Source organism: Astyanax mexicanus, chromosome 18, assembly GCF_023375975.1.
Source record: "Astyanax mexicanus isolate ESR-SI-001 chromosome 18, AstMex3_surface, whole genome shotgun sequence".
Classification (NCBI taxonomy): Eukaryota; Metazoa; Chordata; class Actinopteri; order Characiformes; family Acestrorhamphidae; genus Astyanax; species Astyanax mexicanus.
This window is the reverse complement of record NC_064425.1, coordinates 22025486-22038130: the sequence shown is the minus strand read 5'-3', so window position 1 is coordinate 22038130 and position 12645 is coordinate 22025486. Positions and strand designations below refer to the sequence as shown.

The following is a 12645-nucleotide window of genomic DNA, read 5'->3' as shown; positions in this document are numbered from 1 at the left end:
TTTACATTGGTTTGAGGGAAAACCTCCAATCCAAACACAAGGGGCGGGGCTTATACAAATGTAAGTGTAAAACCATAAAAAAAGTACACGTCTCCTTGCTCTGGGTTAAACAGTTAAAACACAGAACCAGTTCGACTGTTGATCAATGACTGTTTAAAAATAAATAAACAGTTTTTATGGTTAACCTCAGCCAGTCCTAACACAAGGGGCGAGGCTTGTAAGAATGTAGGCGTAAATCCATCAAAGAAAAATTGGGGTCTCCTTGCGCGGGGTTAAAATGTTAAAACACAGAACCAGGTTGACCAATGACTGTTTTAAAAATATAAATAAATAAATAAAATAAAATAATAATAATAATGTTATGTACAATATTTATTTAGAAAAAACCTCAGTCAATCCTAGGAAAAGAGACGTGGCTTGTTGGAATGTGGGCGTAAAACAAACAAACAAAATCCCTTAAGTGACACACCTTCATGTGCTGAGATTGGCTAAAAAGTTCAATTAAAACTGTTAAGTAAGTAAATCAGTTTTATATAACAATAATAATAATAATAATAATAATAATAATAATAATAATAATAATAATAATAATAATAATGTTAATGTTTTATACAATAATTGATTCGACTATAAATCATCAGCCAATCCGAGGGCAGGGGGAGGGGCTTGTCGGAATACAGGTGTAAAACGAAAGGCACGCAGAGCTGCTGGTGTTCACCTGCTCCTGAGGCGATAGAAGGAGTGAAGAAACACGAGAGCAGACCAGGAGAACTGAATTCATCTCGGAAATAACAATAATTAGTTCATGTGAAAACTCGATCAACAATAGTCTATTTAAATTGGGTTCAGTGTGGTGAACTCTTCTCAACAGGCGTTATTTAGTTATTTTGTTGTCTGTTTAGTGAAAAGTCGCTCGGCTGGTTTTGCGCAACTTGGGTCAACACAGAGAATGCCTCTTGTTTCCGGGTGAGAGGGAAGAATAACACTATGGAAGAAACAGAAATGGAGTTAAAACCTCTGAATAAGGAGTCAGCGCGTCCTGGAGGAGACCCTGACAACAATAACGTCGAAAATGAAGATGAGGATAGGGAGGTAAGTTTCAGAAACTCACGTTTTTCCCCACAGCCACACCACTACTACTGGAACTGCTGCTCGGTTTACAATGGCAAGGTAATCCCATATTTTAGGGTATGTGAGAGCTGACAGGTCTTCATGTGACCGATACTAACCTTATTCACAGTTAATAAAAAATCTAAAATGTGGTGCTAATCATATAATACAAAATACTGTAATTTTAAACAGAAACACTAGTGAAACTGTGGACAATGGAACTGTGGAAAATGGTTACAGGCTACTGGTGGGACTGTGCAAGTACAAACACGTCCCTTAGATCTTCCTGGCTCAGTATCATTCAGATGAGAACTATTCAAAACATTCACTCATTGTTTCACTTTACTCAAACATTATAACCTAAGTTTGAGCCTTGATATAACAGCCACAGAAGCAGCCACACAACCCTCAGGTTTATATGATCTGCTATGAGATTTTTGATGTACTTTTCTACTCTTCTTATCCTTCTTTCACGCTGTACTCAGAACTACAAAATGTCCTACATATACATGAAGCTGCAAAAACAGTTTTTTTATTGATTGGGTGTAGAAACAAGGAGGTGGTCATAATGTTATGCTAGACCAGTGTGTGTTTTTTAAGTTGCGTGGTGATAATCCACCAAAGCAAATTACCCCTGATTTCAGAAAAAAAAAAAAAACAATGGATGAACAGGTGCCCAAATACTTTTTTCCATGTTGTGTATATACATTCAAGTCAGGTCACGTAGTTTTATTGTCAATACTGCATATGTACAGGACATACAGAGAATTGAAATCCTGTTACTCTACTTCACAAAAATTATTCCAAAAAATGATTCTCCTTCCCAAAAATTCAGGAACAGTGTTTGCTCATTAAACATAAAGATGATTCTGCCTCTTAATCATCTGTAGCTTTTTTTAATGATGATTCTTATTATATTCAGGTAAATCAAGGGAATGGAATTCACCTTGCACCAGAGACTATGCAACCTTTACTCTCATCATCACAGGTAGGTTAATTTATTTTTTTTCTAATTTTCTTCTGTTTTTCTTCCAATTAATCGGGCCAACTGTCCTACATATTTTATCCCCGGCTGTATATCCCCTATCACTATAAAGCCTCAACACAAGGAGGGTGAAGACTAGCACACGCCCCCTCTGACACGTGTAAAGCCAATCACCACCTCTTTGAGGTGATGCAGCATTGATGTAGTTTGAGTAGCCAACGCACTCGGAGGAAAGCGCAGTGACTCGGTTTCGATATATCCGCTCACAAACGCCTTGTGCTGAATAACATCACCCTTTGGAGTAATATGGGGAGAGAGAGTCATCTACACATCCAGAGAGAGTAAGGTCAATTGTGCTTTCTCAGGGCTCCGGCAGCTGATGGGAAGCTGCATAAACGATAATCGAACCAGCCCGACCATAGTGACACTGCCTTAATCCTCTGGACCACTCAGAGATCACAGAAGTTTACAATAGAGAATTGCTTTGGATATACTTTGTGCTTGCTATACACTAATAAAATGCATTATATGTTATTTAATTTGAACTTCATTTGAAATTTCACTAAACCCCTGGTTTCATGGCAGAAGCAAACCAGGTTTGACTGTTCAGTTATCTTGTGCATCTAAGACTGCAATCCAACACCCAACAAAAGAATTGTCAGGCCCAAATGTCATCCTAGATCACATAACCAAGCTACCCGAGCATTGCAATGTTGGATGTGCCCCAGTTTATGCCTCTTGCATAATTACAGTCTCACTTACCTTTACATTTTGTGCTGATAAAACTCACTGCATGCATTTCTTTTCATTTGTCTTGTAAGTAAACCAAACCCAGTAAGTGTATTTTGTGTGTTTGTGTGCATCCTCAGAGTACTGAGAGCAATGGAGGACACATTACAGTGGAGGTTGACTCAACTGATTCCTCTTGTGCCTCGGAGAAAAAGGTATTACAGTAGTCACTGTATGTTAGGGGTTTGTCTGTATTTGTCTGGTACTAAATTATAATTTACTAAGTTACAAGTAAATTTACCACCGACTTGAAGGCTTTAAATGCCTTTGACTGGCTTCAAGCACTGTGACTTTTTTTATTTATTTTGCATGAAGCACAGATAAGAAAAGTCTGTGGCTGAAGAAATCCTGGCGGAAAATCCTGTTTGTTTTTTTGTGGCTTACATTTGCGTTAACATGCATTTTCTATCTGGCTAGTATTAGGGTATATTTTGTCCTGATTCCATATTTTATTTTCATTAAAGCATGTCATAAGTGTAAACAGATGAGATCCAATTTATTTTACTGCAGTTTTACACACAAACACATTAGTGTTGAGCGGTATCCATTTTTCATGACATCATACCATCAGGAAATACATATTTCAAATAATTTAACATTTTACCTTAATTGTGGTTAATGAAATATTATTTTTATGCATGGTTGTATTGCTTGAGCTGCTTAGTTGGCTCCGGGTTTGAGTTCTCCATGTTACTTCTATTGTAAGATTAGTCTTTAGGATAACTTTACTGCAGAAAGTTAATGTGCTCTGGCTACCACAGATCCAGGGCAAGTCATTTATAGAACCTCCATGGGAACCACACATGGATAAAGTAGCTTACAAGCACATTTAGCAGACTGGTTAATTTGTTAAAGTTTGCTTCCCCTCCTCCATGAGCGTCTGTTTTTATTTCCCACATATATTTTCTATGACTGCTTTCATATAGTTCCTAATGTGCCAGCACTCTATGAACATCTGGACACATCATTTACACTGTAATTTTGAAATACTGTCTGGAGAAACTGTCAGTAATTATTAAATAGTGTTGTTTATGTCATTTCGATCATACTGCACTACAACCCTACAGCATGTATGCTATTTTAATTTTAATTTTTTTTAATCAGTGTTTTCTCAGCAAGGTGATCCATTTCTGGGATCTTGTAAATAATTAAAAAATAGATGGTTTGCACATTCCTTTAAAAGTTTAATCAGAAAATGGAAAGTTCTATTTAAAACACAACACATGAACACTATAATACTGCCAGTTGTGACAAATCATCAATAAGCAGACATACCAGTGTAACAGTAGTCATTTTTTATGTTACCTTTTTTTGGCTTTTCCAATTGTCTAACTGTATCTGGAAATGGAAAATGCACTTTATTTTCTTTCTCATGTTATACATGGCTGAGATGCACTTCTTAACTGCCTTATGATTGATTTAAGTGTTCCAGTCCAAGCACAAAGCATTCTGCGTGTGTTTTCACATCTGATTTTTTATGTAGACAATTAAAATCAGATCATGTAACCTCTAGGCTGTTTTGTTAGATAATGTATGTGCATTTCATTTTAGTGCATCTTTGTTATTCTAAAGACAACACTGTAGATGTAGATACAGTATAGGACACATGTTTCCTCTTTCACCCATTTAATGTTGCCTGTTTTAAGAATGTGGTGTATGTATTTGCTTTTCCTTTTATGTAATGCTGTTCTTTTCTGTACAGCCTAAGGTGCTGAAAAACCTGAAGAAGGAGCTGAATGAAACTGTGTTTTGGAAGATTAAACTGTGGATGGCCATTCTTATCTTCCTAGTCAGCATCATTTCTTTGATCTTGCTTTTACTCTTTCTTTGCTCAGGTAATTAACATTTAAACATTTTTGTATTGTATTGGGCTCAGCCTACAACTGTAGTGTTTAACTTACTTTCACTACACTGTTGTGAATACAAATTGCATGTTGAGCTCTCATGAACAGATATACATTTGCATTGTTGACAACTGTAAAAAGTTAAAGGGCCATGCAGACTGAGGTGGTTTAGTAATATTGCAGATTTATTTTTACAATCATGATTCTAGTTATGCAGTGTTTATTCAGTTACATAGCTTATTCACATCCGTATTGTCTTAAGTTATTTTCCTGTACCAACTATAACATACTCTGTATAGCTGTATATTTAGTTTTTAGTCTATAATTATAAGAGTAAAAATTATTTTCCTCCTGAAAGAACATAATTGTACTGCTGTGTGTCTTTGTTTACCAGGTCAGAAAGATGATGCAGATGACAAGTATGATCGTTCATCGTTTGTGGTACCACTCAAATTCACAGGGACTTTTACACTTGCCAACTACAGCCGTGTTCAAGATCCAGTGTCTCAGGCTGAACTAGACAATAAGATGGTCATAAATCTCGGTCAAAAGGTAAGGCTACTAGAAATGTAAACTCTGTTTACACTAAATTACTTCATGTAATCTAGACTAGGGTGCTTGATTTGGACAAAATGTGTGAAAACCCTGTAAGAGCCTAAATTTAGTTTATGTATATAATGTTTATCTGGTTGTTGGATTATTAGAAAGAATAACATATTTCAAGTTCATTATACGTACAATTAATTTTTATTTGAAGGATTTACAGTTCATATGTTAATATATAGAATTTAGGTATTTATATAGATAATTTATGTATTGTGGAAAGTTAGATTTAGAACAGAGTGGTTGCCTTGCTAGCTGTGGGTAATTGGACTCTACCATGAGAAGAAGGCTGTGGGAGGGGCTAAGAGTTCCAGAGAGAATCAGGAGAGTGAGGGGGATAGGGCAGTTGGTGAACAAGAAGGAGAAGATGGAGCCTTAAAGCCAAACAGTTTTTTGACCTCTCTCTCTTTCTTTGTTAAGTTCCCCTTTTTGGTTAACTTTGGAAGGACTTTGGAAGAATGTAACCTAACTTGGAAGAAGTAAACTGTTCAACTTTAAACCCAATGGTTCTGTGGATTTCTTGTCGTATTTCCTTTTTTTTTTGTTTTTTGGTGGACTTAACCAAAGGGAGTGTGGTAGAGCGTCAAGCTGAGGCTTATTCTGAAATGGAACCTATAAACCCTTTAGATAACCTGATATTGATGTGAAACATGATAAATTAAGATCCTAAATTAGGGAGGATGAGTTTATTCTGCTGTCTTCTGTTAGACAGCATATAGTCATTTGAATATTCTTCGAATCAAGCTTTGCTGCACAGAAGTTTGCTTACTTTGCTGAATCACTTCCTCCTTCACACATGATGCATCCTAAAATACATTGTTATTTGTACTGCTTTATTATTTATGCTGCTGTAGGGCTTTTACTAAGTTGCACATGCATTTTAGCAACTGTTAAAGAAGTGACTTTTTTTGTAGTAAAGAGTAGCTTGTTTCATGAAAGCTTGTTTTGTTAAAGGAATGTTTCACCTACTTGTTGAGGAGTTGTGAGAATTCCTCTTAATGTTGTGGTTGTGTGACTTTAGGGAACTTTCGGGGGTTTTCCGCTTTGATTTCACATTTTTTTCTTTGTGCTGAATTAAGATGATTTTTCTTTCACTTTTGTCTTTCCTGCCGTCTCAAGCTGACTCACATCTACGAATCCTCCCCCACCCTGGAGCGCTACTTCTCTCTTGCTCAAATAGAAACAATAAGGTATAAAAAATAACACACTTCCTGTCTATCTCACTCATTAACTATTAACTACAGGGTTTTTTGTTTGTGCTCATTCAACATAATCTCACCATAGTAATAATACAAATATTCTCCTAACATCTCTTGATGTTTTCTATTAAAAACACAATATGCAGTTTAGGGAATTATTCTGGAAGAAATACCTCAGTATTAAAGGTAAACTCTGTTTTAGATAATAGCAACCTAAATCAATCTAAAAAAATATATTAAACTGGTTATAACTTGGAATTATTTCATCACTGGGGTAATATGTTACTGGTAATTACTGGTAGATGTATTTTTACATTACTGTAGTTATCTGTGCAGTTTGGGGAGCATTTTGAGATTGGCTGTGTGTAGTGGGTATGGACATTTTTGTAAAGCATTGACACCCCTCCGGTAGTCAGTGATAACAGGTACATCAATGAGTCACCCCACTCCTACTCACTTAAGCAGGGAAAACCCTGTGAGTTTAGAACATAACGTCATGTTACATGTTTTTTGTGTGCATTAAAGTAAGAAAATAAAGAAAAAATAAGTTTGATTCTTATTAAAAACTAGTTTTTTTTTCCTTTCAGACAAAAAGATGCCACTGTTGAGTTTAAGCTGGTGTTTAAAATGCCCGAGGAGAACAAGCAGTTAAAACGCTATATTCTAAGCAGAGAAATGGTCTATAGTGTCCTTCTGCAAAACCTTTTTGAGCTAGATACTGAGGACCAGCCTTACATTGTGCTCTCTTCACTCAGCATGGAGATGGTAAGATTTCAGAATAACGTTTACTAGAATGTGGTCAGGCAATGAGCACAGGTATAGTTTAAGGTGTTTGCTGCATGTCCAGAGATTCAAATCATTGTTTTACAGCATTGACTGGTAGAGGTGCTAAACAATATAGATAATATTTTGTTTTGCAGTACTGTGTAGATTTTTAAAAAACACAGTGTAGATGTTTAATTATTATTTAAATAGTAAACTTGTCTTACTCTCTGATTTTATACATGCTTTTTATATGTTGTTTTTTTTTAACAATCGTAATATATTATTTTGCTTACAGTGTTGTAATATATTTGGTTTTGTTTGGTTCTCAACAAACCATGTGAGAACATTCTCTCCTCCTATTGGCCAGAGCTTTCTGAAGTGAAGCAGGAAAGTAAATACAGGAAGAAGGTCCTGTGTTCTGGACTGTTGTGCAGTAAAACATGGAGCAATGGCAGAGATTGCATTTTTACAAAGTTAAACTACAGATGCAGAGCTGTTTTGATCAAACTTGTGGAGTACAGCTGATAATTTGGTCGGATCCAGTTCAGATCACATTCTCTAAACACAAACTAACTGCACCAGAGTTTATTTGGGACCAGACTGAGAGGAGTTCCTCTGGTGTGGTTGGTTTTGGTCTGGGTCTGAGTGGGATTACTGTATACAAAAAAACACAAAGTGTGAAAATGCCATTGATGTAAGGCAAATACAGTAATCACTCTGGTGCTGTCTAAAACAACCACACCTAGACCCTTGGGAATCCCATCCCTAACAAATTCTATGGTGGTTTGTTTATGGTGAGAATATGATCCGACACTTTTCTGAACCCACCTATCAGAGGTGTTCTGCCCAGACTGTTTAATAATACTACAGATATGAGAAAAAAATGTTGCCGATGTTTCATTATATTAAACTGTAGAGAAATGCACTAATCCCGAACACAGGACCTTCTTATTGAGAACATTCATATATGGTTTGTTTTGATGAATTTTCCCCAGTGTGAAAACACACTAAACAAAGTTTTAAGTCATTTGATTGTTGTACCTTTCACACCACCATATCTGGAAGCAGTGCCATACATAATGATTCTTTATTTCTCTTTGCAGGTGGACAATTAACCTGATTACATATACGGTGCTGATATGAGTTTTTTTTCTCTCACTTATTATTTATATGGCCATCATTTGGGAACTTCCACTGATATGCTCACACATTCAGTGTAGGTATCATCACCTGTCTCTTTTTGTACTACCCACTTTTATTGTCTTAATTACGTGGATTGCCTGGGCCTCAATACTCTGGCTGTAGTTTCTTCTTTGTTTTTTTGGAGCTTATGTTAAAAAAAAAGGCAGAGTTTAGTCCAAGTTTATCTGTAACTTTCAGCCGTTCTTTGTTCCTGGAGTTAACACACTTCAGGCCTCACTGCACACTTGATAAGAATGCAAGTCAAGCATGTTTGTTTACTTTGTGGGAGTAGGGGACCTGTAAGTCAAGTGCCAGATGTTATTGCTGTTATTATTGCCAGCCTTTGGGTTTTTAGCAGGAGGACAAAAGACATTTTTGAAATAATTTTTACAAGGGCTTTAAAGAAATTGAGATTTGCTGTTTTATGTGTTTGTCTAAGAACTACACACTGCCACTTTAAAGAAATAAATATCTCTTTGTAAAGTTTTATATAGATTATACTTTATATGCCTTCTATTTTTGTAGTATTTGTAATAGTCAGTCAGTAGGTGGTGCTGCTGCTTCACATGAGATATTGTCGTGAACGTTACAATGATTTGATCTGGCTTCTACTGTACGTGCCTTAACCTAACATGTGTCTCTGAAATACTTTATATTTTATATTCAAACTTTCGTCAGTAAATGCCTTTTAATAAACTAAAAAATGAAATCACTGTTCATATTAAAGTAAATGTATTTGTGTGTTTATTGGTCCCACTATTGCTACCAGTACAGCTCTGACAGTTAAGGCATGGTATCTCTCTCTCTCTCTCAAGACATTAGCACCAGATCCTTTAAGCTTTAAAATATGTGAGGTGGGGTCTACACATGCATCAGGCACAAGAACAGCCTAATATTTAGTTCTGACCCATTTTTTTTCTGCTTAACACTTTATCGGACTGTTTAAATGCAGACAGTGTACAGAATCACACATAAGCCTTGTATCTAGGTTGGTCATGAAAAACAATCATGTTTTCCCAGAAATTATTAATAAATAATATTATTGTAAATTGTATATTGTAATATATTGTAAAAACATTTAGTGCCACATATAATTCTGTAGCATAATTAAGCAATAGAACACGAGAGGGAGTGTGTTATCATGAATAACACCACGGCTGTGATGTTATTCGTGATAACACACGACCTTGAGTGTTCTATTGCTTTTATACAACAGTTTTTTTTTATAATAGTATAGTGTATCCCGTAGCTCATTCTAAGCTCCCTCAAGTAAACATTCCTAATTTCTGCCGAACAAAAACATTTCTGCAGGCTGGGGTGGATGTTAGCTACTGAACCTACGGTGGGCCTGAAGTGCAAAACAAATCAATCAATATGTCAGAAAACAAAATTACAAAAAATAAAACAAATTTACATACGAAAAATATTTACATTCAAGAAAACAAAATTACTAAAGAAAATAAATATTTCAGAGAAACTAATTTAGAAAAATTAAAACAAGTGTACAAGACACAAAACACTTTTACCAGCACTAAAACACTTTTACAAACAGAGGTTTCTGACGGAAAGGGAGGGGGTCTAACACACAGGAAGTGCTTGTTGCGGACCCTCCTTGTCAGTCAAGCTGCTTCACGATGAGAAAGTTCAGTTATGGACACTAAACTATGTTTTGTGGCACGTATTTTAGCAGCAGCAGTAAATGCAAAAACTGTCCTGTGCTGGTAAAAGTGTTTCGCGTCTTGTAAATTTGTTTTTATTTTTGTAAATTAGTTTTTCTGAAATGTAATTTTTTTTTGTCCATTTAAAATATTTTTTTTCCTTTGGTCATTTATTTTCTTGAATGTAATTAATTTTCGTATGTAAATTTGTTTTATTTTTTGTACTTTTGTTTTCTGACATGTTAATTAGATTTGCACTTCAGGGCCACTGTACTGAACCTTCCACCTCAAAATAATTGTCATTTAGAAACAACTTTAAGAAACAATGTTAAGTCTAATGCAAACGGATCAGGACTTTGACCATACATGCCCAACAACATGGTGTGTGTGTGTGTGTGTGTGTGTGTGTGTGTGTGTGTGTGTGTGTGTGTGTGTGTGTGTGTGTGTGTGTTTTGTTTCAAAAGAAGCAGAGTTATTACTCTGCAATGCAAGGTATCACTAAGCAAATTCATATTTATATTCATATTGATCTAATTGATCTTTTAATAATATAATAAGCTTTGACTCTGTGTATGCCAGTGAGCCAGCTTCATGCTACCCACCTACAGTAGTGTAAACTTGGCTTTTAACAAAGCTTGTAACAAGATCACCACTAGGTTTAAGCTGTTTCTTCTCTTAGACCAAACCCCATTGTCTAGATCATCCGTTTGCCAAGTAGAACACTTGTCAACAACAAGGCCAGCAGAGCTACAGGTCTGGACGGTTCACTGTTTCTGAGTTCTAAGAGTCCATTCACGCAAATTGCTTTAAGTTTGACTATTCAAGGCTGAACCTGAACTGTACAAGACCTCTGTAGGCGTCTGTGGGAATGTGACAAGACTGGAGTTAGCATGAGGTTATTGTACTCCAAGTTGAGAAATGGGTTCTTTGAGGACCATATCAAAGATCCTTTTCGCTTTTAAAACATTGGGCCCTATTTTAGTGATCTGTAGGCAAGCTGTCAACTTTGCACTGCACAGCTTGATTTGGAGCGTCAGTTTCTCTTTGCTATCATAACGACAGGAAAGGTACACCTTGCTCGGCTTTAAATGCACAAAAGGCATGTATAATTATTTTTAGGGCCCGAGCACCGAAGGCGCAGGCGAAGCCTGCACCGGAGGTGCAAAGCCCTATTGTTTTTGGAATGTTTATTATTATTATTATTATTATTTTTATTTACAAACTTCGCGCCCATTTTTGAGGCCTTTCCGATACTCGAAAACTCATGCATTTTGGCACAGACATCAAAACCCGTGAAAAATTTGAAATTCCATGGTTCATGGGTTTGGGCGTGGTTCAGGAGCTCTATAGCGCCCCCAAACGTTGCCAGTGGCCGGGATAAAGTTTGTCCAATGTGCACCAACTTTGGTACGCTCATTGACCTCATTATACCGATCAAGAATCACTTGGATTTATTTGACTCCGCCTAACAGGAAGTCGGCCATTTTGGCAGGAAGTCGCAAAATAAAAAGTTTCCCGTGGTGTTTTGGGTGGGTTACTATGTTCGAAAACTCATAAAATTTCACAGGCCTATTGCGCATAGGCTGTACTTTGATGTAAAATTGGAATTTTTCATATTCATAATTTATCAGCTCTCTAGCGCCACCTATTTTATATGACATTTATAGAAAGCTCTTAGCCTCTTCTAAATTAGCAGACCCAATAATGCCTTTAAATGATTTCGAGAAATGTAATCATTTTTCTAATGTGGTGCTAAATGACTCTACAGCGCCCCCTATTTGGTTTAGGCTAATAAATTAGCGGTAGCTGTCTCAAATTTTCCCCAATGTTAAAAATTTTTGGTAGAAACATAGATATTACGATGCCACACATAATACCCATTGGCATGTATTAGCTCCGCCCAACAGGAAGTCGGCCATTTTGAAAAATGTTAAATTTTTAAACATTTTTCACATACTCATTCGAACTCCTCCTAGAGTCTTTGTCAGATTACAACTAAATGGTCTGTGGATAGTCTCCAGACATACATGGTGCTAAATTGCGAAGGAATAGTCGATAGCTGAAACGATGACGTAATGGCGGGCAATTGATTTAATGGAGACACAACACTAAACCAAATAGAAACATTAGCATGGTCAGAATACAGCTGCTTGGAAATTCATGAAACTTGGCAAAAACATAAAAGACATCATTACACACATTTTTAGTGTTGATATGATTGACTCCGCCCAACAAGAAGTCGGCCATTTTGAAAAACGTGCATTTTACACACATTTTTTGCATACTTTGTCGAACTCCTCCTAGGGAAATTGTTGAATACTCTTGATATTTGTCAGCAATAAACTACTACCATCCGTGATGATAAATTGCGAAGGAATAGTCGATATCTTAAACGAGGACGAAATGGCGGACAGTTGAATTGCTGGAGATACTCCATTAAAATAGGAAGTAAATACATTCTGGTGTTGGTAGGTGTTTGAGGAGGTTAAACAGGTTGAAAACTCTCGAAA

General features: G+C 36.3%; 1 protein-coding gene across 1 annotated transcript; it reads left to right on the top strand.

Moving 5' to 3' along the window:
- The first annotated feature begins 695 nt into the window (after positions 1 to 695).
- Positions 696 to 9208, top strand: LOC103037661 (TPA-induced transmembrane protein). The gene is made up of 8 exons (XM_007236726.4): positions 696 to 1092; positions 2033 to 2098; positions 2965 to 3039; positions 4587 to 4719; positions 5123 to 5280; positions 6451 to 6521; positions 7118 to 7295; positions 8399 to 9208. The coding sequence occupies exons 1-8, from the start codon at positions 988 to 990 to the stop codon at positions 8408 to 8410; spliced, it is 798 nt and encodes a 265-aa protein (XP_007236788.3). The 5' UTR covers positions 696 to 987; the 3' UTR covers positions 8411 to 9208.
- Positions 9209 to 12645: the final 3437 nt, after the last annotated feature.